At 48.8% G+C, this 26,515-nt stretch overlaps 11 protein-coding genes across 11 annotated transcripts; 5 read left to right on the forward strand and 6 right to left on the reverse strand.

Moving 5' to 3' along the window:
* Positions 1 to 605: 605 nt before the first annotated feature.
* On the forward strand, positions 606 to 1,899 carry FMAN_12376 (uncharacterized protein; the record flags this gene model as incomplete). Its single annotated transcript, XM_041834907.1, has 3 exons — positions 606 to 1,496; positions 1,551 to 1,630; positions 1,680 to 1,899. 3 exons carry the CDS (start codon positions 606 to 608, stop codon positions 1,897 to 1,899), a joined length of 1,191 nt encoding a protein of 396 aa, XP_041685124.1.
* Positions 1,900 to 3,078: 1,179 nt separating this feature from the next.
* Positions 3,079 to 5,136, reverse strand: FMAN_12377 (uncharacterized protein; the record flags this gene model as incomplete). Its single annotated transcript, XM_041834909.1, has 4 exons — positions 3,079 to 4,043; positions 4,091 to 4,193; positions 4,243 to 4,784; positions 4,842 to 5,136. 4 exons carry the CDS (start codon positions 5,134 to 5,136, stop codon positions 3,079 to 3,081), a joined length of 1,905 nt encoding a protein of 634 aa, XP_041685125.1.
* Positions 5,137 to 6,851: 1,715 nt separating this feature from the next.
* Positions 6,852 to 8,715, reverse strand: FMAN_12378 (putative sphingosine-1-phosphate lyase; the record flags this gene model as incomplete). The annotated part of the gene is made up of 3 exons (XM_041834910.1): positions 6,852 to 7,842; positions 7,897 to 8,502; positions 8,597 to 8,715. 3 exons carry the CDS (start codon positions 8,713 to 8,715, stop codon positions 6,852 to 6,854), a joined length of 1,716 nt encoding a protein of 571 aa, XP_041685126.1.
* Positions 8,716 to 10,024: 1,309 nt separating this feature from the next.
* FMAN_12379 (uncharacterized protein) lies at positions 10,025 to 11,090 on the reverse strand (the record flags this gene model as incomplete). The annotated part of the gene is made up of 3 exons (XM_041834911.1): positions 10,025 to 10,261; positions 10,315 to 10,742; positions 10,793 to 11,090. 3 exons carry the CDS (start codon positions 11,088 to 11,090, stop codon positions 10,025 to 10,027), a joined length of 963 nt encoding a protein of 320 aa, XP_041685127.1.
* Positions 11,091 to 12,180: 1,090 nt separating this feature from the next.
* FMAN_12380 (uncharacterized protein) lies at positions 12,181 to 13,182 on the reverse strand (the record flags this gene model as incomplete). The annotated part of the gene is made up of 1 exon (XM_041834912.1): positions 12,181 to 13,182. One exon carries the CDS (start codon positions 13,180 to 13,182, stop codon positions 12,181 to 12,183), a length of 1,002 nt encoding a protein of 333 aa, XP_041685128.1.
* Positions 13,183 to 13,949: 767 nt separating this feature from the next.
* On the forward strand, positions 13,950 to 15,028 carry FMAN_12381 (putative 20S proteasome subunit Y7; the record flags this gene model as incomplete). The annotated part of the gene is made up of 5 exons (XM_041834913.1): positions 13,950 to 13,993; positions 14,051 to 14,070; positions 14,159 to 14,209; positions 14,260 to 14,859; positions 14,910 to 15,028. The coding sequence occupies 5 exons, from the start codon at positions 13,950 to 13,952 to the stop codon at positions 15,026 to 15,028; spliced, it is 834 nt and encodes a 277-aa protein (XP_041685129.1).
* A 92-nt stretch (positions 15,029 to 15,120) lies between these two features.
* On the reverse strand, positions 15,121 to 16,225 carry FMAN_16162 (uncharacterized protein; the record flags this gene model as incomplete). Its single annotated transcript, XM_041834914.1, has 3 exons — positions 15,121 to 15,577; positions 15,628 to 15,979; positions 16,033 to 16,225. The coding sequence occupies 3 exons, from the start codon at positions 16,223 to 16,225 to the stop codon at positions 15,121 to 15,123; spliced, it is 1,002 nt and encodes a 333-aa protein (XP_041685130.1).
* Positions 16,226 to 17,107: 882 nt separating this feature from the next.
* Positions 17,108 to 21,737, forward strand: FMAN_12382 (uncharacterized protein; the record flags this gene model as incomplete). The annotated part of the gene is made up of 6 exons (XM_041834915.1): positions 17,108 to 17,371; positions 17,425 to 17,453; positions 17,506 to 17,554; positions 17,608 to 17,857; positions 17,904 to 20,372; positions 20,425 to 21,737. The coding sequence occupies 6 exons, from the start codon at positions 17,108 to 17,110 to the stop codon at positions 21,735 to 21,737; spliced, it is 4,374 nt and encodes a 1,457-aa protein (XP_041685131.1).
* A 569-nt stretch (positions 21,738 to 22,306) lies between these two features.
* Positions 22,307 to 23,161, reverse strand: FMAN_12383 (uncharacterized protein; the record flags this gene model as incomplete). The annotated part of the gene is made up of 3 exons (XM_041834916.1): positions 22,307 to 22,813; positions 22,863 to 22,968; positions 23,022 to 23,161. 3 exons carry the CDS (start codon positions 23,159 to 23,161, stop codon positions 22,307 to 22,309), a joined length of 753 nt encoding a protein of 250 aa, XP_041685132.1.
* Positions 23,162 to 24,175: 1,014 nt separating this feature from the next.
* Positions 24,176 to 25,322, forward strand: FMAN_12384 (uncharacterized protein; the record flags this gene model as incomplete). The annotated part of the gene is made up of 2 exons (XM_041834917.1): positions 24,176 to 24,507; positions 24,569 to 25,322. 2 exons carry the CDS (start codon positions 24,176 to 24,178, stop codon positions 25,320 to 25,322), a joined length of 1,086 nt encoding a protein of 361 aa, XP_041685133.1.
* A 405-nt stretch (positions 25,323 to 25,727) lies between these two features.
* Positions 25,728 to 26,454, forward strand: FMAN_12385 (uncharacterized protein; the record flags this gene model as incomplete). The annotated part of the gene is made up of 2 exons (XM_041834918.1): positions 25,728 to 26,076; positions 26,138 to 26,454. 2 exons carry the CDS (start codon positions 25,728 to 25,730, stop codon positions 26,452 to 26,454), a joined length of 666 nt encoding a protein of 221 aa, XP_041685134.1.
* Between the last annotated feature and the right edge of the window lie 61 nt (positions 26,455 to 26,515).

Below are 26,515 nucleotides of genomic sequence, written 5' to 3' on the forward strand. Positions count from 1 at the left end.
AGGACTAGGAAAATGTTACTGTTACCATACTCGGCCAAAGTCAAACCAACGGCGCCCGCGTCGAAGCCAAACGGGGAGATTTGGTGGCTTCTCTTTATAGTTGAGTTTCTATTGATAACTAGAGTTCATCGTCTTTTTCTCGCTTCTTTCTCGACTACTTTCGCTTGTTCTTTCGCGCCCCTTTCTTACCTGGGTCTCCTCCCTGCACTGCGGCCCACGCGGGGCCCTTAATTTTTCTTTGCTGGTCAAGCCCGGTTATTGTTGGTGGACGTCCGGCCTGGCCCTGCGACTGTGGACTGTGGACGTGTCCAGCCTCCCAGGGCGAGTGAGAGTCCAGTCCAGTCGAGTCGGTGAAGCTGGGATCCCTTCCAAGTGCTCCACTCTTGAACACGTCGTTGGCGTTGGTCTCCTTTAGGCGATTTGAAGCTCTCAAAAGGTAAAGAGTTCGCATTAACTAGACGTGAGACGCGAGGTTGGTGCCGCTATCTTTGACGTCCCGTACCTTGCCTTGCCGCTGCCGTTGCCCGAGGTGCTGCTACCACCCACCGCAGAAAGAAAATCAACATAAACACACCACTTTACATCAGATCTGTCGCGATCAAATCATGGATCTCGCTGCTATCGACGAGGATACCGCTGCTGTTCTCGCTGCGGCTGCAGCTGAGGCTGACGAGGCGTCTGCAGTCTCGGATCAGCAATTCATCTTCTCGACGCCGGATCGAAAACAACCTCTCTCAAATTCATCCTCTACCGCCACTACACCAGCCACCAGTTATTTCTCCTACGGAAACCTCAGCAACGGTTATCGCAATGAATTTCGCAACCGATATCACGACGACAATGACTCTGCCCCGGACCAAGACATTCCCGGATTGAGAACGCCTTCATTACTCTCCAGCCCGAGTGTGGCTTCAAGTCTCGGATTCTCCACAGGACGGGTGAGTCCTCACAAAAGGGACATCTCTGGCCACTCAAGACTATCTTCAATCAACGATTCACCAAACAACACTTCTCCCTCTGTTCGTCGGACCCACCGCCCGCGAAACAGTCGCGATGTTTTGGCGCAGAGATTGAGTCAGCTCGCGCATGAGTTGACTTCAGGCGACGATGATTTACTCGACGATAGTGGCGTCGATATTCTCACCGCGCAACTGGATCAGCTGGAGGGCACAAAGATGCTTAAGAAGACCGTCTCATTCTCCTTACCTTCCACGCCATCACCGCGACAAGCGCATCAACGATTGAGCCTGGATATGTGCAGTCCTGGTGAATCAATTTTCAGCACACCAGGTTCCGCGTTCAAGACACGGTTCTCAGATCTGGGAGCATCACTTAGAAGGGATCCTGAGCCAGAACCGGAGCCAGAGCCGGAACCTCCGGCCAACATGGGGATGACTGTTGCTCAGGCCAAGAAGGTTATTCAGGAAGTTACTCAGCTCAACGAGGAGATGTCACAATTGGTCACAAATCTCAAGGCTCGACAAGAAGAGTCTGATGTACGTTTTTGTTTTCTCTCCGTTCAACTATCCATATACTTACATATCCCGCAGCATATCCAAGGTCTGCTCATCGAGCGTGCCGAACGTGCTGCTCAGCGCATTATCTTTCTTCAAAACCGAATAGCTCATCTGTTAGTTTACCTACCACCCTATTCTTAGCACCTTTCTAACATAAAATAGCGAGCAAGAATTGCGCGAAAATGACGATGAACTTCAGTATCTCCGCATCTGCCTCAAAGCCGTTGAGATTCAAATGCCAGCACATCCAGACAAAGAACTTCAAAGATGCATATCCTCATTCAAAAAGGATTACCAAGCCCTAAAACGAAAACGTGTCAATCGCTCCAGCATCGCAAGTCTTTCTAGTCTCGGTTCTCCATATCCCGGCTCTCCAGCATGACATCCGGCACTCTTAGTTTGCGGAACATAAACAACTATACGCAACACTCACGAATTACGATATTCATCTCTCTCATCACTGCGCCGACTCACGCCTTTACGCTTTATGACGTTTCGCTTCCTCTCATACGAAATTGTTCTTATTGTCACATCCTGGCAAGTCATAATTAAAGTAATGGCTTTCACCACAACTACGTACTGCTCACGCAGCACATCGCGCCATCGTTCACATCAGATACCCTTTCCCGAAGCAAGCACTGTTGTGTTTTCTCAGATTTGCATAAAATTGGTGCATTACGGCATAGCGATCGTTCTTGACATTTGGCAGCAATGCCCTCAAAATATATTAATGGCACGGTGTTGATGGAAACTCCATGTCTGGTTTCTTGGTATCATTACTGTCGGGGTTTTACTGTTTAACAACTCATGATATCGGGCATGAAAAGGGACAAGATTCTACTTTAGAAGATAACATCAATGACATGACTGTCTAAGTTAACACAGTAATACTTATTGTAGAAGCATCGCGTTAAGGACTGACGATAGTGCTTGATTATTGAAACCCACCCTCGTTAAGCATCCCATATCAACAGACCATTGCCACCGGCTCTTGGTCTTTGCATCCCCTTACCCATCATAGTCAAGCGTTGATGTATCAAGAACACGTACACATAAGAACGCGGTATCACCGTCCCGCTTCCCCGTAGAGCACAGCACTCCTTTGAGCCGCAACATATACCAACTCGCACGAGACATAACTTGCCACAAACCATCGATCTTTAGATAACACAAGCAATAAGACCACGTGGCTGTAAAACGTAGTAGGAACAATTCTTCTGAAATGATCATCGGAGGGACAGAGCACAAAGTAAACGTGCAACGAACGTGGTATTTCCTGACTAGAGCCTCGTTGTTCCACACCAAAAGATCATCGTACACCGTCCGAACCTCCCAAAGATGGAGAAAGAATAACTAATTAATATGAAAATATTGGTCATGCATGTCGTCAATTTGTCATGTAAAGTCGTAAAATCCACCCAGAAAATCCAGAGAAATAAGAAAGGAAAAGGAGAAGATCCAGTCCTTGCGCACAGAAAGGGTCCAATGACTTTTTGCATAGAACAAACCTCCCAGGATTAAGAAAAATTATGAAAGATATTCATGAAGCATGTTTTGCTTTTCAGTAAGTCGTGCGATAATGCCCACCATCATCTACAACGGCATTTCTCATCGGTCGTTGATTCATTCGTAGGTACTCATCGTAAGTCATGCCACTTGGATCCTTGCCCGTCTCTTCAAAGATCAAGCTTGATCGACGATCAGCATCTCGACGGGGCAGGGTTCTTGGAGTTGCTTCAATCGGCGACTTCGACTTGGGGCTTGAGGAGTATCTATACTCTTTGTCCCGGCTGCGTCGGCTGCTGCTGGTGGGATGACTGTTGCGATGACTGGGTGAGGGTATATCGTAGGCATCGAGGGTGTTGGAGCTGCTGTCAATGGCAGATGCCGAGTGGCGATACCGGTTGGACACGGGGCTTCTGGCTCTGTGGCTTGAGCTTGAAGATACAGGAGAGTCCTTTGAGGGACGGATGGTACTGTCTGAACCGACGCGGGAGACAAAACGGCTGGAGGAGGATAACGGCGATTGTCTGTGGTTATCCTTCGATCCGCGTCGATACTTCTCACGCTCTCGATAGTCATCAGGTCTATACCGTCCCGACTTCTCCTCCTTTATCTTGTAGACATCTTCAGAGGAAGTCCGTCTATAGCCAGTCTCGTTCTCTTCAGTATGTTTGATCCACCCGGCAATAGCATCAACCACAAGTTCATGCGTCTCTCGATGCCGAGTTGCCGGAAGAAGATACCTAGAGATCTGCTTCGGTAGGCGCTCAGGCTTGTCATCGACAAGAACACCATCAGCTGTGATAGGAAGGTCGGTCATGATGTGGTTAAGGCGCTTGGCTTCTTGATCTGGGAATGCACGGAGCTGACATGTCATCCAACGCTCGAAACCAGCGGGCGTGAGGGATGGGATATGTGGCATGCCTCCGGGGCGTCTTTGGATCAGGTGGTTCTCACATCGGAGGTGTTGATAGAGTGTTTCCAGATTATCAAGAGCCCCGTGTGGTCGACAGTCAAAGATTTCTGATAGAGTTAGATGAGATGTGGTTATACAGTGAGTCTACACATACGCTGAAAGGGGAAAGTCTCTGTGTCAAGCTTGTATTCGACATAGAATGCATTGAGCTTTTCTGGGGTGACGACGAGTGAGTTGTGAGGGCTATATTCAGAGATCTGTGCATGTTAGTTCAGTCACTTAAATGCCCCTATCCCGATAACATACCAAATAGTTGGCGATTCCTCGAAGAACCTGACCAAGTCTCTTGGTAGGCTCACCCTTGTCATCGAAGAGTGTACCCCATTTCAGGTCAACAGCCGATAGTGCTGGGCCCTGTTTCACCGGTTCTGGAGGCGGCACAGATCGTGATGTTGGTCGTGGTTCAGGGTGTCGAGGCTCAGTGCCTTCATTCAGGATGATCGGAGCTTTAGAGAATCGTACACATGGCCGAGGCTTTGGAGCAGGCGGTGAGGACTCTTTGATAGCTGGTTTGGGGGGCGAAGAAGGACGATTGGAGGCACGGGAAGAGGCAGAGTCGGAGATGTAAGACGTGGTAGGACTACCGAGGGAGCTGCGGCTCGAAGAAGGATTGCTGTGAGACTTGTTCTTGGAGTCGAATGAGGAAGACGCTGATTCATGCCTCTTCGGCTCTTCGCGAACAGGCGCTCGGGGGGTTGATTCGTGAGAAGCAGGCTTGGCAGGGTGTGATCTGGGGCTTGAAGGTTCTGAGGATGAAGGCGTATCTGGTGGTGAGTGCTCCTCAACCACTGTATACGTCGTTGGTTAATGTCAAGATATAAAGAGAGCCTGAAATACAAACTTACGCTCAGACTTGACTTTTTCAAAGATCTCGTCAAACCATCTTGTCTTCATCTCATCGATGGTCAACTTACGCACCAGATCTTCAACTTGTTCTTTCGACATATCTGCACTGAGTCTCTTCTTGAGCTGGGACTGAGAGTCGGTTGAGCCGGAAGCAATAGACTCATCGTCCTTCTCAGTCGTCTTGACATGAGGTATTTGAATACTCTCCGTCTTCCCCTTGTGCAACGCATCAACATGCCCACCATCCATGGCCAAGGCGGCGATCGGAGACGACGATGGTTCAGCAGAAAGCATGGTAACCTAGCACAGCAGTAGTTGAGGACACATAGAATGAGAGAGAGGAATGAAGTCGAGTGACACGAAATATGAGAAATAATAAGCAATAACAAAGTGAAGACTAATCATGAATATGCATGTGGAAAAAAGGCAGCGAGAGAGCGGGAGAGTGAGAGATAAGAGGAGCTGACAGGACAGACTGAGGAGGGACAATGCCGGGCTTATACATGGGAATGGATGTAAGACGGATAACAACGTTAGTTTCAGTTCTAACTAGTTAATGACCTGACTAGACAGACTATCACAGAAACAGAATGACACAAGAAAGAACGAGACAAGGATCATCGTTCTTTGAAGGCTTCTGTGGGAATGGTTACGCAGCAGCCCTGAGTGAGGCCCTCCTGGCCCTCCCCCCCAGCAGAAACCAAGGGTCTCACCCGTGGGAAGACAGGATGGGAAACGCAGTGGGAAGATCGCGTTGCGCGGCCGGGCGAGCTGAAGGTGAATGCTGCAGATAACTCAGGTCTTATTGCTGTATCATGTTGGTTGGGTTGGTGGCAGAGGTGCAGGTCCCTAGATCCCTGCATGTTGGCGTCAGGCTTCCAATATGACATACATGCTTCTGTTTTATTTACGGCAGCTAATACACTCCATGCTATAACAAGAGGCAATTCTGAATATTTTTAGTATGTCAACACGAAGAGATCATACAGACCACAACCCACCTGTAACTTATAAGCCATGGAGATATAATATCAAAACTCCAAGTTTTTCTTCTAAGCATGATATAATATGGATCACAACTCACACAGTCTCGGCTACTCCCTCCCTCCCTCCCCCCCAAAACAAAACCTTGCTTTTTCCCACCCAAAGCTGATTGACTTCACTCACCCAACCCACCACACCAAAGGACCCTTCCTTTAACCACGCTGCCCCTCATCATTGGGCCGCAATGTCCACGAGGGGAACTATTCGCCCCCAGCGAAGCCAATTGCCATGAGGGTCACTTTATTGGATGGTGTTCCTTTTAGCCGAATGAGTCGATGATCAGAGCGGGAGGCGAATGGCCCTTTGGTCTCATTGGGAAAAGCAAGATTCGTGACTGTGGAGGATGACATTATGCTGCATATAATGTGACAGGTAACGGTGAGTGAGGCTCTGACTCGGCAGAGGTTTTTGGCCAACTGGACCTTTGTAATTCGAGTATCATCACGATAGACCAATGTTGGGCTCTATTTGTACAATGCACCGAATGACCCATGATGATCAAGATCGAGCTACAGATATTGGTCAACTCATGTATCTCTTACTCAAAATGAGAGGAAACGCAAAAGTTGCGGTCTAATAAACTATCATCATCTTACAGTCAAAACCCAAAAAACACGTTACGCAAGCTAGGAACAGGTCTAGTCAGGAACATATTGGCATATTCATCCAAGCCTTCTCCAACAGGCTGAGACTTATTAGAATGACATCAGGGTTCGTCAGCAGCCTAGTAATATGAGTGGTAGTCCTCAAAATACCTTGAAATGGTTTGATTTGAGCCTAGTAAGGACATATAGGACTAACGACGGTTCCGTCAGAGCCTAAAAACAATATGGGCGAAACCCAAGAACAGCCAAAACAACAAATATGCTAGACGACGTCCTATCAGACGCCAACGCCTACGCCCACAGTAAGATATGCTCTCACCCATAGCCATTGCACAGTTTCCATTCCCACTCGCCAGACATTTACGCCTTGTACAAGATATCTAAGAATCCACTCGCCAGATCAACAACAACACCCTTGTTGGGTAGTGAGCCAGCAACACCGTACAGGGCTGAGGAATCACCCATAGCCTTACCATGGGCACCCTTGCCTTCGACAAGACGAACACGCTCCTTCTCACGCTCCTCTTCGACAACAGCCTCAAGGTCAGCGATGAGGTTCTCCCAGACCTTCGAGATGGGCAGGGTAACGGCGACATGGATGGCAGGAGGGTCCTGAAGAGAGTTGAGGTGCCATCCCTTCGCACTCATAGCATCAGCGATATCATAGATGTTCAAGTTGCGGGATGTAAAGGCAACGACCGAAACAAGAGGTCTGCCAATAATCTCAAGCTCGCCGCTCAGTGGCGAAGACTGAATGGCTTCCGTGATTTTCTTGGCGGTTCCTACGATCTTGGTGCAAGCGTCAATGTATCCGGCCTCACCGATAGTCATCAAACTAGCCCAGCAACCAGCAATGAGAGCACCGGGACGAGAGCCAGCAATACCGGGAGAAGCGTAGACACCTCCAGACCAATCAGGACAAACGAAGTACTGATACTTTCGAAGCTCGGCGGTACGGTACAGGACAGTCGAGTTACCCTTGGGAGCGAAACCATACTTGTGAGTATCACAACTGATACTGCTAACACCCTTGAGCCTGAAGTCAAAGAGCTGAGACTCGAAACCGGCGCGCTCAAGGAAGGGGACTAAGAAGGAACCGAGACAGCAATCGACGTGGAGCCAGAGCTTCTTTCGCTGAGCAAGCTTGGACAGAGCAACAATATCGTCCATAATACCGTGGGGGAAGTTGGGGGCCGAGCCGACAAGCATAACAGTGTTGGGGTTGATCAGACGTGAAACAGCCTTGACATCGACCTGGTATTCAGGAGCAGGGCAGGCGACGAGGTGAATCTTGTAGCCGAAGTACTGAGCAGCCTTGCGGAAGGCAGTGTGACCAGTATCGGGAAGGATCCTATCACGGCTGGTTAGTCTTATTGGTCAATGGCAACCTTGCAGCTTCACTTACATCTCAGGCTCTGTAATTCCACGTTCGTTGTAGGCTTGTTGACGAGCAGCCAGACAAGCAGAAAGAATACTGTCAGTTCCTCCGCTGGTAGAAGCACCAGCTGCACCAGGAGGAGCATGGAAGATGCTCAGGACCATGCTCACAACCTCGGCCTCCATCTTGCGCACACCAGGGAAGACATCGGGATGGATGGGATTGGCAACAGTGAACTTGCCAAAAGCCTCGGTCTGGAGCTGCATCAGCTCATCCTCTCCGTGATAGACAGCACCAGAGACATATCCATCCTCCCAGCGGGTGTGATCCATGTTGGCAAGGTTCTCGAGCTCGGCGCGAACGGTATCGATAGGGAGGCCATCCTTTGGTAAGGAGAGGTAGCGAATCTGGTCTTTGGGAACTAGCTTGTCGGATAGCTTAACTAGAGATTCCTGAACCTGCTGCTGAACCTTGTTTCGTACGCCTGGAGCTCGGAGGAAGTAACCGTAGAGAATGCGACGAATGTTGACGTAGAGCTCGACAACGGAGCCGACGATTCCGCGACCTCGGAGCTGCCAGAATGCGCGACGACCCCATCGCCAGACAAAGAGGAATAAGAGAATATTTCGTAACCTAAAGCGTAAGGAGACATGATTAGTATTAGATACATCAATTGATAGGCGGTGGTGGGCTTGTGGGGTTGTATATAAGTGGTATCGTGACTTACAGATCGAGGTTCAATAAAGGCCAAGAAACGTTGTGTCTTCCACGAGCAACACTTTCAATACCACCACGTAAGTTCAGGGGAAGACGGGACAGGGTCCCAATGTGAGCTTGAGAAGTCATGATTAATTAGTTTTCAAAGCAAGAGATGAGAAACGTTAAAGAATGACAAAAATCCGGGGAAATTTTGGAGAAGAATTGGCCGTGTTATAAACACGAGCTCGAAGAAGGAGCTTGACGTCGTGTATCTCCAAACCAATATCGCGGGGCATAGCCAGTACTTGGATATTTTTTAGCGCCATCTCAGCACCCGTCACATGCTTGGCGGGGACGCGGGCTCCGCGGGAACCCTTACCGTTAGCGTCTAGCCCCTAAATTCATAGTGCTTGAACCCGTTCAAGGCGTGCGACTCTCCACTGAAACGGATCGTGGGCCGAAGGATCCCTGTCGACGCCGTAATTGTACATGAGCGGTCGCAGTTTGAAGCGATTGCCTCGTTGAGAAAGTCAGTTGTTTGTGATCAACTACCTTTTTTGGGCTATAACCCCGCTGCGAGATATACGACTCCTCGACCTTGGAGATTTCGCATTCGGTCGGCAGAACGGAATATTTGGCCTGGATCGTGGGGCGATGGTTTCATCAAGAGCTTTGATACATACTCGAGATACAAAGTCTATTCGGGATTCGATCCTGCATGGATATTATCGTCTACTAGCTCGGATAACTGATGAAAAAGCTTCAACTACCGGTGGACAATACCCCGCGGGTTCCTATGGTTATCATCGAGTCAAGTGACGAATGAAACAAAGCAGACTTACACTCGGACTCGGACTCGGTACTATTCCCCTCATGAAGCATATCTTGTAAACTAGTTGATCTTCGATCCTTGAGTGAGGCTGATGAGAACTTACCCTGGTAGATCCCACAGAAGAGGTCCCAGCTTCTTTACGGTGATTCAACTGCGGCGCGTTCCAGAATCAGAACATAAACTCTCTAACCCAGCTTGTCGTCATACCATTCGGATTAGACGAGATGAGACTTCATAGATTACTTCAAGGTTTCTAATCCTGACCTCGTGAAGCAGCATAAGTTTAGTGTTTGTGCTACCAAACAGTAATGCTCATCATCTAGGTAGGTACTAATCTTATCACAGTTTCTCCAGATCGTAGTTTGACTTTGAAGGTGCATAACGGTGAGTATTATAATGAAATAACAAGATCAACCATATGCCTTCAAGACTCAAAGCTCTCAACGTATTGATATCCATGCAGATAGAACATGTCCAGATTCATATAAGCTAAATTCACCAATAGTCACCAACTAACGCCAAGAAAAAAACCTACGGGCTTTTCCATCTCCAATCCTATAATAGCCCCTCCAAGTCTATCACAAAACGCCCAATGACCTCGCTCAAATGTCGTGTTCATTATGCTCATTGCAGCTTTTTCACGCTGGCATCACCAAACTTGTTCTTCAACTGCTGCAGGTAGAAATGCGATTGCTTATCACACGACGTCGGACCTGTAACTGTGCAGTCGACCAAGAGGGTGACAAAGTCCCCGTCACGGTATGCATTGCCTTCCTTGTTGCGGCCGTATGAGGCAAACGTGCGCTGGGGTATGAGCGCAAGCTTAGAGAGAATGGTAGGGTGCCATTGGACAATATGTTCCTTTTACGAGGTTAGGTCACGTTTCTCGGCAGATCAACTCAGGTAAAACTTACAAGCGCATGTCGCTCGGCTTTTTGGAAGTTGTAGCTCTGGTACAGAGGGTCCATCCATGTCTCGACAAAGAACTTGGCCCATTCACCGTTTTTGAGGATGTAACTGTTAGTTACCAACCCTGTCTCGTCTTGGCTGATGACAAGACCTGCATCTTCACCCTTGAGGTGGGAAAATGTCTTGATAATGCTGTCCGGCGGCACTATAGACCAGTCCTTAATCATTAGGCTTTCTAGTTTCGCCGGATTCACCACCTGCTCCTCTAACTTCTTGTCGAGCTCCATAATGTAAGCGTTTTGGTCGAGGAACCAGACATAAGTGGCATCGGGGTATTTTGACAGCGCATGGCGCATCGCGATAATCTTGGCCCATGATCGTGGGAATTTGCCAGTGTCGTAGTCAGATGCTCGTACAATCATGGTTTCATATCCTATAGTATATCAGCCTCATCCATGAACAAGCCTTTCACAGCTGCCTTACCGTTTCTTGACGCATATTGCTCTCGGTTGTGTCGAATCGATTCTAAATAGGCTTCGTTGTACTGTGTATTGTCCAAGACCGTCACAACGACAACGGGGGGTCTGCCTGACGGAACATGCTCGCGGTATGGCGTTTCGCCTTTCAGTCCAAAGAGGAAAAACATAAATCCAATAGCTCCGAGGAGAAGTAAAACCGCTGTTCTTTTGCGGATTCGGCGCAGAATTGGCGGTATTTGCGACGAGCGCTGCTTGAAGGGTGGTGGGTTGGAGTTCTTGCGAGGGGGGTATGCGAAGTGCATCTTGGGCGATTACTCGGTCGAACCACGTTGAATATAGTATAGTATTAGTCGCGAATGAGGTCAGAATAGCTTCCTTGGCTTAGAAGCAGTCAGAGCAAGCCCGTAGACTAGGCGTGCGTAGATCGTCCGTTTCGCAAAGGGAGACCAGGTTCTTGTGCAACTGCGAGAGCGGGCAGCCGTTAATACTGAATTCAAAAGAGGCACCGTGATCGCAGCAAGGATCAAAGAAGCGAGCGAGTGCGAACAGTCTGGTCCGCAGCAAATGGAGGAGCTAATCAGGAAGTCATGGTCGGCGCACTTGGTTGATGATAGATGGCTTTTTGGAGCGGCCGAATTCATGAGGCCCTGGCCCACATGCTGGGCTACCCTACCCGTATTTCAATGGCAGGGGTCCATTCAGAACACCAAATTCCAACGTCATCTCGGTGTCGGGGCCATAAAAGTCCGACTTATAAGACATGACAAAGTCAAGAAACATGTGCTGAGAATACGATGAATTCGTATTCAAAGTGACCTAAATATAAGCTGTCATATACCGCATCAGGCCATTATTCTAGCCGCAGTATAGGAGCTAAAGATTAGTTGTCGATTGCGAACTGTTATCACGAGATGTTGGAAAGGATAGTTATATGTATTCTATGAGCAGGTGAAAGCGGAATTGAGACAAACATCCTTAGAGAACACCTTGCATGGTGATGAAAGAGGTGATAATTGATTATAACGACCACAGCAAAGGTCTTATTTATTCATGATACATAATAATACAGGTATGTATCAACCAACATCCGACAATCTGCTCACTGCTTCTGTACGAGGGTAGTGTACCCAGCAGATGCCTCACACCGTTACGAACGCCCGAAAGCATCACGATGCGTGAATGAAGGTTGATAATCTCATGCTGACCAGCGAGCAAAGAGCCAAAACGGTTCCCGCCCAAGGTGCAGCAGAGCGTAAATCTTTGCACACAGACTAGTTGACTTGACAGGGAAGAGCAAGATCTAGGCAACTTAAGAGTGTGCAGATACATACACGATGTAGAGCATTGGGGCCATGGGAGCAAAAGACTGCTTGGAACAAAAGCTTCTTAGCTTCATTGATCTTTCTTACTTCCTTGGTTCGGTCCATCGCCGATATCTTCATCTTCGTCATCGTCTTCGCCGACGTCAACAACCCTGTCGCTCACATTCTTGAGCACGCGTGCACTCAGCTTCTGAACAAATTTCCAGATGCCCACAAGAAACGTGAATGCACCAATGAGTACAAAAATGAGGTTGATGTTCTCGACACGGTTTCGGCCAGTGCCTCCTCTCCTTCCACCACCACCTGCCACGCCGCTGCTTCGGATCTGCCACCAACTGAAGGGAGATACAGTAAGCATCGTCTTGAATAGCCCGACAATTCCCAGGGAGAAGAAGCCCTTAACGAAGTGCTCGAACCAAGAGGTTGGTAATTGTGGTGGAGGTTGTCTCAAGGCCTCGATATCTGTAACCACGCTTGTGACAGTTTCGCCGATGGTTCCAATTGGGTCGGACCAAAGATCAAAGAGGGGATCTGCGATAAATCCGAGGACAAAAATGCTCAGTATACAGAACCAGACGGTCAAAGCAACCTGCGCCCACTTGCTGCTCAAAACGGAACCCCAGTGGAGTCGAGAAATGCGATACGTAAACTTGCAAGTCGGGCACTGCCAGTAGTTCCTTGCTGCCATGGGGTTTGCGAGTCTCCAAGCGTTGAGACATCCTTCATGAACATATTTCTGCGAACCCTTACACTTGCATGGTGATAGTAATCTTCCCAGTTCGGGATCGTCGGAGACGTATGTAGGCCGAGATGAACTTGTAGGAATGCCAAACGTTGTTGACTGTTCAGGAAACCTGGGCTCTTCGGTGTCGAGACATATACGACATGTGCGCGGGCCGTAGCGCCTCTGCCTCGGCGCGCTTCGAGACTCCTGGTTAGAGGTTGTATCAGGCTTTGGAGGAGATGCCCATCGCGTTGTAGGCTCTGGTGTCGCTGCACGTGGCTCTGTTTCAGGCTGTCGAGCAGAATTATCCCCAACCGAGGACCAATCCCAAGTAGGGCGCGCCTCCATGATGAATTACGTAGACCTGTGGAAGTAAAGAGAGGTAAGGGCAACAGCAGTAGGTGATAGAATCACAGTAGAAATGTGCTCAAGTCGTGGGCCGTGGAGGCGTTTCAGGCGCAACCTACATGTTTTTGCGAAGCTCAAATGTCAAGAGGAGCAGTAGGAGAGCGGGGGAAACACCTGGCCGCCCGCCAAGATTGAAACAAGGAGGTAAAGTCACCCCAGGTATGGAGAGGCCAGCTCAGCCTCTTTTTCTTGCGAGAGAAGATGGAGGAAGGAAGCCGAAATAGCCGATACCAAGCTCGCACGAAGAAAGCTGCTTCGTGTGTGGAGTCTCTGGAACTTGGCGCGGCTCGGGAAAAGGATGATCCTAGGAATATAGGTGAGGATCCAATCTTGGTTGCAGGATTGATGGGGGCAACTGATGGAAGGGTTTGTGGGATTTTGTATAGAAGTTCGAAAATCTCTTGTATATAAATATTTTCTTGACTGAAAGTTTAATAAGCTGCTGTCATCATATGAAGTTAAGATCTGGCACCTTGTCTCTGTTGACCGGCGATCGGATAATCTGTTGCCCCGCATTCAGAGCTCCCAGCGGTTGAGCTCGACGCGCAGCTGGGCCTGCCTAGAGGCTACAGCTGCTTTGGCCAAACACCAGAGCTCCAGTTGCAGCCTCGCTTGATATCTTCTCGTCAACCCCACGAATCCATAACCGCCCATAATTCAACACTCACTTCTCTCGTAACGATCCCATCGAAGCAGGAACTTGAGCGATGGCGGACCGATACTCCTTCTCTCTCACAACTTTCTCACCCAGGTATGTTTCGGTGACGACACTGTTGATATGCGAGCATCATCACTGACAAAGCTATAGCGGAAAGCTGGTGCAGATTGGTACGTAATTGCTGGTGTATCTTCGATATGCTTTGCGTATTGAAGTTTCGTGACCTAACCAAGCTTTGGAACTAACTTGAGGAAATAGAGTATGCCCTCAATGCTGTAAACCAGGGTATCACTGCCCTTGGCATCAAAGGTTCGCGCTCCCCCCAGCATCTTGAACAAGCTCCTGCTAACCTGCACAAGCCACCAACGGTATCGTTCTCGCCACCGAGAAGAAGTCATCATCCCCTCTGGCCGACCAGAGTTCCCTCTCCAAGATCAGCGACATCACCCCCAACATCGGCATGGTGTACTCTGGCATGGGCCCTGATTATCGAGTATTGGTGGACCGAGCACGCAAGGTTTCGCATAGCGGCTACAAGCGCATCTACAACGAGTACCCCCCTACCAGAATATTGGTACAGGATGTCGCCCGAGTGATGCAGGAGGCCACGCAATCCGCCGGTGTTCGACCTTATGGCGTGAGTCTGTTGGTTGCTGGCTGGGATGAGGGCATCGAGCCCGAGGAGGAGAGCAAGACCACCGAGGAGAGCGAGGAGAAGAAGGTCAACCGAAAGACTGGTGGTATTCACAAGGGCGGCCCCATGCTGTACCAGGTCGATCCCTCTGGCAGTTACTACCCATGGAAGGCTACAGCCATTGGCAAGAGTGCGACAAAGGCCAAGACGTTCTTGGAAAAGCGATACTCGGAGGAGCTTGAGCTTGAGGATGCTATCCACATTGCGCTGTTGACCCTGAAGGACAACATCGAGGGCGAGATGAATGGTGACAGCATCGAGATTGGTAAGTTTTCAGAACGAGTCGAGAGTAAGAGTCTTGCTAACTTGTTGCAGGTATTGTTGGTGCTCCTGCAGACCATCTCCTGGGTCTTGAGGGTGTTGATGGGGCTGTCGGACCCCGTTTCAGAAAGCTGACCCCTCAAGAGATTGAGGATTACCTGACGAGTCTATGATTGCCCTTATGCAAATGATCACAACGAGAAGCATTGTACAATAGAGGGTTCATTGGGCTCACTAGAGCTGGTTCTGATAGAAGAACAGCTCATTATGAGCTTTGAGATTGTTTTACCTTTTTTGTGACTATGAATGATGATCTGGGGCCAGCCTCAACGGCAATAATTGCCCAACCCTCAGGGGGCGTAAAATCTATCTTTAACCATGATGAAACTGGATCTTGAGCATCCTTCCCACGACCAACTTGGCCATTAGTGTTGTCCCCTATTATGTAGACGCAGCCATCAGTCGTAAGAGCAATGGCATGTGATTCTCCAAGTCCAATATCCTGCACGTCTTTGTCTCCGTCAACTTCGAAGTAATTCGGTAGCTCGCTGATATCTTGAAATACGTTGTGTCGGCATTGTGAGCCAGGGGGTGCCATGCCCCAGAGATACAATCCGCCACTCTCTGTCAAAGCTGCAGCTGTGTATCCGGCTGCTGCAATCTTCTTGATGGGCTCGCCAAGATCACTCAGATCTTGTATGACTCCAGGTTCGTTGGCAGGGCTAACAACACGATCAGTATGGTCTCTCCGTAGTGACTCATGAATACTGACCGGGACTCGTTAACTTCACGGCCGAGGCAGTCTCGGAATCGTGGGTCACCACAGCTTAGGACGGTCTGATCCTCGAGAAGAATAATGAAGCCAGCGTCATAGGCCGTTATCTGGCGGACAGCAGCCTTGCAAGGCCAGGAATCGGTACTCTTGCTGGCTTTCCATGCAGCCAAAGATGGATACTGAGAAATGGCGTGATTTAAGGATGAACAGTCCGACTCCTGAGCAGTTAAGACCTTACCATCCCCTGAGATAGCACTCGGAGAGTCGAATAGAAATCCTTGGTTGTCTTCACGGTGAAGAAGCTGGCGAGGGGATGATCCAGCGATGGCCCAGGTTGCATCTTGTTGAACTGTTAAGTGTTAGAAAGGATTCCACGTCCACGTTATAGAACGAAGAACCTACCCACAGTATAGCTGAGTTGGGAAGCAATTCGTCCAAGAGACTTGGCTGCCAATACTTTTGTGAAAGTGAATACATCGTCAGGCTCTTCGTCCGCTGGCTGAGGGTCGAATGTGAGCTGGTTCCACGCATTGAAGCCGGTTACGTATAAATCTATGGTTTGATCCGTGGAAGGTATTCGTACGGGGAGATCCATGGCCATCCGTGATTTCAGTGTACGCAAAGAGTGGCAAAGAAAGTTGAGATATTGATGGTTCGTAGGAGGGCGCCTCCAGTTTGACAGTGGTAGGTCGAAGGTGAAGCTGCGATGAAAGCCTATGACCACTCAAGATGAATATTGTCACTTGATCACTAGGAGGTCAGCTTGCACGAAACTAGATGGAAAACACAGTGAAAATAAAACTAACTACCATGGGCCTGAAAGAAATGTTGAACAGAAGAAGAACTTCTATTGTTCTTGGCTTTCTTGCAATTACATTGTGTTCTTGGTGCCTGTTCAGCGTAGTAGTGAGGATAAACGGTGCTAATCTCCCCTGCATTGGCACCTCAGACTACAGAGCACCCCCAGTGCTAGAACATTCAATTGCTAACAGTCTAACAAGGAAGCGGACATGAAATACAAGGAGAAGTACTTATTGATGTAGGAAAATAAAAATTGAGTTTCTACTTGACTTTCTAGCAGTAATTTCGAAGTGACGGGGAGACTATTATCTCCTGATTCGGCTCTGCAGTGACAGATGCACATTTGCTACCCAATCTGCGCAGTCAGTCCCTCCCTCCGCACACTCCCAAGTGCTGAGGTTGTGAATCAGTGCTTCCTACACCAACAATTCTCGGTGGGCCTCCCACCATCTCACTTCATTATACCTCTCTTTCCTTGATATAACTTTCTTTCTTTTTCCTTCTCATGCTTCTGAGAGCAAGGCACTATCCTCAAACCTTCTTCTGTTCTTTAGCTTTCCACCAGTCACTCTCCCGCGTGAAGACAGCTTCGCTGAAGCGAACCAGAATACCCCAGCACTTGGCTCGCCCAAGACTTCAATATTGCTACTCACTACTCCCCCATGATAAGAAAATGATGGAAATCGATGAAGAGCAGTCTCCTAACAGCGGGAGTGCAGACTCCTCACGGTCGGAGAGTCCTGCTACCGCCTCGACGCCATCACCAATGATCGAGGTCGAAGAGACAGTGAGCATTCTCCCCACTGACAAGGCCCAAACTGGCAAACAAAAGGCCTCAAACAAGTCCAAATATGTGCCTCTAGTCCCGGACATCATCAAGCCTCGTGCCTACCAGCGAGAGATGCTGGAGCAGAGCCTGAGGAGGAACGTCATCGTTGCCGTAAGCACCTTCAGGCATCGTTACTTCGAATCATATCGGCTAACAGTCATCAGATGGATACGGGCAGCGGGAAGACACAAGTGTATGTTCATAGCAGAGTGTTCTGGGATTGAGACGTTGACTGAACACTATAGCGCCGTTCTTCGCATTCAAGCGGAACTCGAGAGATGTTCACCTGACAAGGTTCGTGGATCAATAACTAAACCCATGGCAGGTCACTGACTACCTATGTAAAGCTTGTGTGGTTCTTGGGTAAGACCGTTGGACTCGTTGAGCAACAGTATAATGTCATCAAAGGACAAATGCCATCGGTTCCCATGAGACTGCTTACGGGGCAGCTCAACATCGATGCATGGTCGCCAGGGGTTTGGCCCCAAATTCTCAAGGGCACTCGCATCATCGTATCTACATTCTCCATCTTGCGTGATGCTCTTGACCACGCCTTTGTCACAATGGACATGCTCGCTTTAATAGTATTTGACGAAGGTAAGTGGCTGTTCGCCTTACAATCACTCTTGTTAACCAGTGGCAGTCCATAATTGCGTTAAGAACAACCCTGGGCGGAAGATTATGATGAACTTCTACCATCGACACAAGAACGCGGGTATGCCAGTACCAGCCATACTTGGCTTGACTGCCAGTCCCATTATCTCATCAGATCTTAAGGAGATCGAGAAACTAGAGAATACCATGGACGCTATCTGTGTTACACCGACCATTCATCGAGAGCAACTGCTAAAGCATACCAACAAGCCTCACCTCGTTCGCTCACTCTACGATGTTACGAAGATCCCTCCCCGTACGCCACTGATGCAACAATTGCAATCAGAATACTCGGACATGGATATCGCAAAGGATCCCGAGGTTCTTAAGTTAAAGGCTCTTGTCGCTAATGATGAAAAGAAGCGGGAAAGGTTAATGAACCTGATTATGAAGCACGACACCTTCTCGCAACAGCAAATCAAAGGCCTCTGGAACAAGAGCAGAGAAATCCTTGCCGAACTGGGCAGCTGGGCAGCAGACTATTATATTTCACAGATGATCAAGAACTTCCTTGGCAGAATCGACGAGAACATTAATTTCACCGATGCATGGTCCAACGAGGACAGGACCTATCTTGCAGGGCACTTGCGCCGAATCAACATCGGTGTCGTTGACAACTCACCACCAACCGAGCAAACCGTGTCGCACAAAACTAGCCGACTGATCCATGAACTTCTTGAGGTCAAGAACGATGTAGTTGGAATCATTTTTGTCAAGGAACGAACTGCAGCGCATACGCTTTGCAAGCTTCTTAACAACTACCCCCCTATCCGAGACCGTTACAAAGTCGGTGCAATAGTCGGGGCTTCGAGCTACGGACTCCAGAAACAGAGGGTCTATGAGTACCCCATTGACTCTGACAAAGTACTCGAGGATTTTAGATCAGGGGCTATCGATCTCCTGGTGGCTACCAGTGTCTTAGAAGAAGGCATTGATGTTCCCGCATGTAACCTAGTTGTGTCCTTCGACGAGATTGCTACCCTCAAGTCATTTATCCAGCGCCGTGGACGAGCTCGCATGCCGGAGTCCAAGATGATTGCCTTGCTGAGCTCAAGTGCAGACACCCGCGCCTGGGAAGACCTGGAGGTAGGCATGAAGGAACGTTATGAAGATGACCAACGAGAGTTGGATCGATTGGATAAACAGGCATGGGCTGAGGATATTGATTCTACCTACTATATCGTGAAGAGCACGGGAGCACGGCTCGACCTCGAAAATGCTCGACAACACTTGGATCGCTTTTGCCAGGTTGTTTTTCGCACGGATTATATCACCCAGCTCCCTGAATACGTCTTCCATAAAGAAGAGACTCTATACGGTGGGCCGATCTTGAGAGCTACGGTCACTTTGCCGGGAGGGTTGCCGCTGAATCTTCGCACGTTCAAAAGTGCTTGCGGATGGAAGTCTGAACGGAATGCCATCAGAGATGCAGCATTTCAGGCATATGTCGCTTTGTACGAAGCTGGGCTGGTCACAGATAACTTGGCCCCTCTCAATGCCAAGTCAGAGAAGGTGGAAGAAAAGATTGACCTAATACCGGAGCCCCTATTCGACCCCTGGGTCCAGATCGCCCAACGCTGGAAGTCGGATTGTGAAAAGCAATACTACTTGTTCGAGTTCACTGATGACGAGTTCAACCGCCCTTGTCTCTTTGGCGTCATTTTACCTGCTCTGATTGACCTACCTCGAAATATCACGTTATACCCTGGGGGTGGCTCCAAGTGGTCCATTGTATGGAGTTCGGTCGACGACATACCCGACGAGGTATCTACAAACGAGCTAGATATAACTTCGGCTCTCTTGGCTATGAACTTCCAGCACCGCTGGAATGTCGAAGATCGCGGGCATGTCATCAAGATGTCTTTGGAGAGTACATCCATCTTCCCTGCCCCCCGCGTCACCCGGGATTCCATGGCTGCATATCCCTTCCGCGGAGCAGGGGAAGAACAAGCCAAGAAGCACAGAGTTCTTGTGCGGGACCAAGAAAACAGGCCGTTTCACTACGTCCGCACGATTCCCTCAAAACCTAAATATCTCGATGTGCAACACCCATTTTATGAATATGAGGAAGCAAAAGAGCATGAGGAGTATCTGGTTCTGGAAAAATGGGGTACCCGAAACGATTTACTTCATGATTTAAAAGATGTTCAGCCCAAGTCAAGCACTAAGCCGTACGAATATGTGCTTCCCATTTCTCATGCCCGTGTTGATAAGGTCGGAAGACGAGTCGTCAAGTGCGGTCTGTTCATTCCACACATCATACATGAGCTAGAGGTGCATCTTATTGCTTCTGAATTATCGTCTACCCTTCTGAAGCCAGTTGGCATCGAGAATTTGCAGTTGGTGCTCGAGGCCATAAGCTCACCTAGTGCTTGTGAGCCTGTTAACTACCAGAGACTTGAACTTCTGGGCGATTCGATTTTGAAGTTTTGCGCCGTCACTCAGGCTTACTCTGAACGTAAGTAGCCCCCCCTTGTTGTGGAGGTCGATACACTAACTAACTGCCACAGACCCGTCTTGGCCCGAAGGGCTTCTGAACCATTTTAAAGATCGACTCGTATCCAACGAACGCCTCCAACGAGTGTGTCTTGAGAAAGGTCTTTCAAAGTTCATTCTTTCGAAGAGTTTCACCGCCTTGAAATGGAGGCCACTCTATCTTGATGACGTTTCCAAAGAAAAGTTTCGCCCTCGACCTGCGCCAACGCGAGGATCGAAGACCTTGGCCGATGTTGTAGAGGCACTTATTGGAGCCTCTTACCAAGACGGGGGGATGACCAAGGCCCTTAAATGCATTTCAGTCTTTTTGGGCGACAAGTGTAACTGGCATCAAGAGGGTGTGGCTAGAGACATTCTCTTTGCTGCAGCTCCTAGCGACGTTAAGCTTCCCAGTATCATTGAACCCCTTGAAGACCTGATCAAGTATACGTTCAAGAAGAAGTCTTTGCTGCTTGAAGCAGTTACCCATCCTTCATATGCTACAATCATGCAGGAAAGATCCTACGAGCAGCTCGAGTTTCTAGGGGATGCTGTCCTGGATTATATCGTTGTCACCAAAATGTTTCAGCACGATCCACCAATTCCTACTGGTCGACTTCATATGATCAAAACGGCTATCGTGAATGGAGATTTTCTTTCATTCGTGAATCTTACCAACTCTATCGAGCGAAAGGACCTGGAAGTTGTGACCAACAGTGAGCCTACAACCGAAGCTACCGGAGACTTGGAAGTCAAACCCGAGGGTAAACTTATAGAACTGATAACCAAAACTACTAAACTTCCACTTTGGAAGTTCATGAGGTTTAACTCCTCCGAAATGGTCAATGCCATGGTAAAAACTGAGGAGAGATTCGAGTCCATGCGATCGGAGCTTAACACGGCTCTGTGGGGTGGTTACCACTACCCCTGGGTACTCCTCGCACGCCTTCAGCCCCCAAAGTTTTATTCGGATATGTTTGAAGCTATTATCGGTGCAGTCTGGGTCGACTCCGGATCGATTGAAGAATGCACACGTGTTCTTGAAAGATTTCGGGTAATGGAATATCTGAATTTGGTGATGGAGAAGGACATACACGTTCAGCATCCCAAAGAGCAACTCTCCAAATTCGCTCTTGCAAGTAAAATGAAATACACCACAACCCAGATCGAAGAACCCGAGCCTCGATGGAGCTGTGAACTCACAATCGGAGAGCGGTTGGTAGCAGAAGTCGAAGGTTCTCTCAACAAAGTTGAGGCTATGGCTAAAGCTGCGGAGAAGGCGATTCGACTTTTGACAGGGGAGATGAATGCAGTCGATCAGCAACAAGATGCCATGGACACCTCGTAGGAAGGGGATCATGTACACGCCTCACAGAGAGATGATCTTGCACACAAACAGGACGAGGTCTCGGCCGGTACTTCGCCAGAGAAGGAGTCCATCGATCATCCAATGGAAGGCACCCTAACTGAGAACTCGGAGGACAAGGATCTGGTCGTTGCTCCGAAGAAGGAGAACAAGACAAAGTCATTGGTCGGGCCACCAAAGAACGAGAATACGAAGCAGTTAGCCACCCATACAAAAGAAGTGGGTTTAACTCATGGATGCTTAGAGGAGGATTTGATCGACTTCTCGGAGGACGAGATGTCGGTTGACCATCCAAAGGAAGTGGATCTTGGCTATCATCCCATGGAGGAGGATCTGATTGGGTTCTCAGACGATGAGACGTCGAACGGCCGTCAAAGTAAAAAGAGACCAGTTGACGTTTCAGAAGATCACGAGATAGCTGCTCTTTCAGAAAAGAAGAAGTTTAAGAAATTTTGAGGCGAGAGGATACTAGAACTCACTTGGAGAGGGTAGATCAAGAAGGATAAGATTAGACATTGCTTGCAGATACCTAGATAGATACCCTAGCTCGTCTATACTTGCTTTCCAAGTTCTTCCAAGATTGTGTCTACTGTCCACTCAAATGTCTTCTCGATATCTCCATCAGCACTCACATCACCCTGTACCTTGATACCGTCCTTATCCAAAACATCCGTCTTGAACTTACCCTCTACGTCACCATCCTCGAACATCCAAGCGTGCTCTTCTACATAGTTGGGCCATACAATCTTATCAACGTAACCAGGAGGATCTGCCCAGAAGCCCTCCAGGGTGACGTATCCGTCTCTGGCTTCTCTTCTCTTCTTAGCCTTCTCATATGTTGTACGCAGAAAGAGTTTGATGTCCAAGTTGGGCTTAATGGCAGCCATAGAAGGGGAGTAGAGAAGAAAGCCATCGAGGAGACATAGACGGAGACTTTTGCGGAGGGGATGGTCTGGGCCTAGAGCGGCATCGACTTTGGCACGTTGAGCGGCGATGCTGGCTTCTGATACGGGGCACTTGCCCACGGAGTTTTTATCTTCCTTGGAGTCAAGGGTAGGCTAAAGGATTATATCAGACATACACCATGACTCAAGATGTAGGACTTACAGGAAAGGCAGCGTGTTGGCGGATATAAGCGAGGGACTCGGCCATGGCCGGGATGTCGAGGGCCTCAGCACAGTCCCAGTCTAAGAGACCATTTTTGGTCGGTAGCCTATAAAAGTTAGACATGGCTCATGTCAAAATATCGTTTACAAGGTATCATACTCATTCTCAGGTCTATAAAAGTCATCCTCGTGAAGAATGAAAGTATTGGGGAAAATGTCCCGCAGCAGCCGCGCCAGGGTCGTTTTCCCACTTGAGGAGCACCCCGAGATGCCGACTATGAGAGCCTTATTTGCGCTCATGATGCCAAGATATCAGCAGTTATGTTGTGTAATGTTGGACAGTGACTGGTTGTGAGTTTGACGTCGGCAAAGTGCGGGAGGATCACAAGCACGCACGTACATGCAGGGGAGGGTTTGATAGTGGCGCTCAGCCGCTAACGATGGAAATACAGGGGCTATTACCGGACTTTGATCTACGAGACAAGGTTCAGTGGACTTGGCATCATTCTCAAAAACGTAAACTATTGAATTAATCGTCCTCTAGGTAAAATAGACTCAAACTAAACTCCTGATATTTTAAATCAGGAGTGAAACAGTCACGCGATCCTCGCTGCGATAACTAACATGGCACAACCAAGATCGTCGTCTCCTTTCCATGTCGAGTCTAGCGGAAGATATTGGAAGAGACGAACGAACCACAGCCGTGAGACGTAGCATTGGGTCAACCGATTTGCTGAGAGAACATGAACGGACATGCGGCGATTAAATAAACATGTCTCTACGTGCGACAACAACTTGCTATCATTGGTAGCGTGTCCATTCCCTTGCGGGAGATTACCAAGAGCTGCACTATAATTTACTACAGTTAGACTTAGGCTTAGATTTAGACTTGATTTTTGGCTGCCATCCAAGGGGGAATTTGAAGCAAGGGAGGATGTATATGTCTAAGTCGATGCCAACAAAGAAATGTCCATTTTGCTTCTGTTCTTCATGATACCGACCCTCTCTAGCCTCTGTCTGTCGATGTCTCCTCTGCTCATGTTTGCTTCTTCCCCCTTCTCGCCTCTAATCTCAGCTCGCACTCTCCCCAAGCGTGCCAAGTCCGCCATCATGCACTTATAATTCGATTCCGAGTCATATACCAAGATTCCAACAAATCGAATTGGTTATCTTGCCCAATAATTCGCAGCCGACACATACCAGACGCCTCTCCCGTGTGCTCTCCCTTGGAAACAACGCTTCCCCTTTATATAGTATATAGGATTACCCAACGGTATCATGGGACAGCATTCCCGGCTTCTGCCACAAGCAACAATGTTGAAGCCTTCAAACTCCTCCTTCATGGAGAAGACTCTGCCCCTGAGGAATAGGGTGGCAGACAAGATTGAGTGGGTGAAACTTCGTACGCCAAAGGTCGTAAAATCGAGAGCATTTCGAAGAGCGGCGACTATTACGTCTGCTGTGTTCTTTGCTCTCACATTTATTATCGTTTTGGCAAAGTTGACGAATGCGGGCTTCTTTATACCAAAACTTGTCAGCCATATCTCGAGATATCCTACATGTCAGAGCAAGGGGGTTAATGGAACGAGGGACATCTGGGAAGCTTCACAGAAGAAGTACGAGAATCTGATGGATGACAAGTTTACGTACGCTTCTGGATCTCGTTCCGGTCTCATTGGTAGAATGCTAACAATGGCCGTGTTCCAGAATTGCTATGCAAACGTATCGTCGACCGAAGGAACTCCAAGAAACGCTCAACATCATCCTGAGCGAGGAAGTCCCCTCGCTCCTTGAAATAGTCGTCGTCTGGAACGACCTCGAAAACTACCCCCCAGAGGACTATGTTTCGAAACACGGTGTCCCCGTCCGATTCCGAAAGTCGAAGCGCAACAGTCTCAACGAAAAGCTCTGGCCAGATCCCGACTACAAGACACAAGCGATTCTGCTCTCGGACGATGATGTCTACTATCACCCAAACGACCTCGAGTTCGTCTTCCAGACATGGCGCAAGTTTGGCAGGAATCGGATGGTCGGTGCTCTCGCTCGATGCACACCTGTCGATACGTTTGGATACCACAAGTACACGTTCTGCTCCAGCAGATGGGGAGAGGACGAGTATAACATGGTTCTGACCAATCTCGCTTTCTCACATGTGTCGTTCCTCGACTATTACTCCTCCAATGACACAATCATGACACAGATCAGGGAGTATGTCGACGAGGGCTTCAACTGCGAGGATCTTGCCATGAACTATGTCCACGGACTTCTCACTGGAGAGGGTCCTCTCTTAATCAATGGACATGAGAAATATGTCAACTTTGTTCCTAAAGTTGGAATAAGCATGAAGAAGGGTCATATGGAGGCCCGAAGTGCCTGTCTGAACGACTTTTCCAAGATGTTTGGATGTCACCCCTTGGTCGACGAGTCAGGGTACATCCAACGCGGTGTATTGGTAATGTGAGGAGCTTCAGAAAATAATATGTCGTTTTGAGCGTTTTGAATTGTAACGAGGCGAGTCTCATGTGAATAGTGTATAACAAGACGGGACCAGGACCAGATACTATAGTTGGTTAAACAGTTGACTAGGTACCTTGGACAGAGTTAAATACGGCTGCACCGGGAGCAATGTATCATGCTAATTATTAATTTGACGAATAATCTGAAAATTGAAACGACAGGTAAGAAAGTCAAGCAATGAATAAAACTGAAAACATGATCGTGACCGGGCTTTGAAACACCCATGAAATCGGCATCGATTCTCGCTGATGCCCCACGTGATGTAACCAACGTCAACCTACAGCACTGGGATCACCAAAACCACCAAAAACAGCATCACAACCTCAAATCCTCCTCCTCACACCCAACCATGGCGATGAACCCAGGTGAACAAACAGGAGTCATCATCTCCACGGCCGTCGTGGCCCTCCTCACCGGTTACGCTTTCGGTATCTATACTATCCGAGGCTACCTCATCCCACCCTCTCTGTTCGAGGAGCGCCGGCGCAACATACACGATCCTGTCGAGAGCGACGAAAGCGATATCGACGAAGATGACACTATTCTCGATCATGCTCCCAACTGGGCTAATGGCGCTGATGCCGATAAGAAGCAGGGTTTGAAGAATGTTGAGAAGGAGAAGGAGCCTGTTCTGAAGGACAATGGCGAGGAGTGCAAGCTTGTTCTTGTTGTGCGAACAGATCTAGGCATGACAAAGGGTATACTAACACAATTACTCTCGAAACCATCTATGTAGAGTGCTAACAATATGTGTTGTAGGCAAAATCGCTGCTCAATGCTCCCACGCTACCCTCGCATGCTACAAGGCCCTCTCCCGCGCCCCCGCTAACTCTCCCCTGTCCAAGATCCTCAAGCGCTGGGAACGTCTCGGCCAGGCCAAGATCGCCGTGCAAGTCAAGAGTCAGGACGAATTGCTCGAGCTTCGACGCAAGGCCCGGTCTCTCGGTATCACAGCTGAGGTTATCCAGGATGCTGGCCGAACACAAATTGAGGCGGGCAGCATGACAGTGCTGGGCGTTGGACCTGCGCCTAGAAGCCTCGTTGACCAGGTCACTGGTGGACTCAAGCTGCTGTAAATGGCGAACACTCGCAAAGAATAGAAAGGATTCTGGGGATACACGAAGACACGCATGGGAT

Source organism: Fusarium mangiferae (genome assembly GCF_900044065.1).
Source record: "Fusarium mangiferae strain MRC7560 genome assembly, contig: FMAN_scaffold009, whole genome shotgun sequence".
NCBI classification, from domain to species: domain Eukaryota; kingdom Fungi; phylum Ascomycota; class Sordariomycetes; order Hypocreales; family Nectriaceae; genus Fusarium; species Fusarium mangiferae.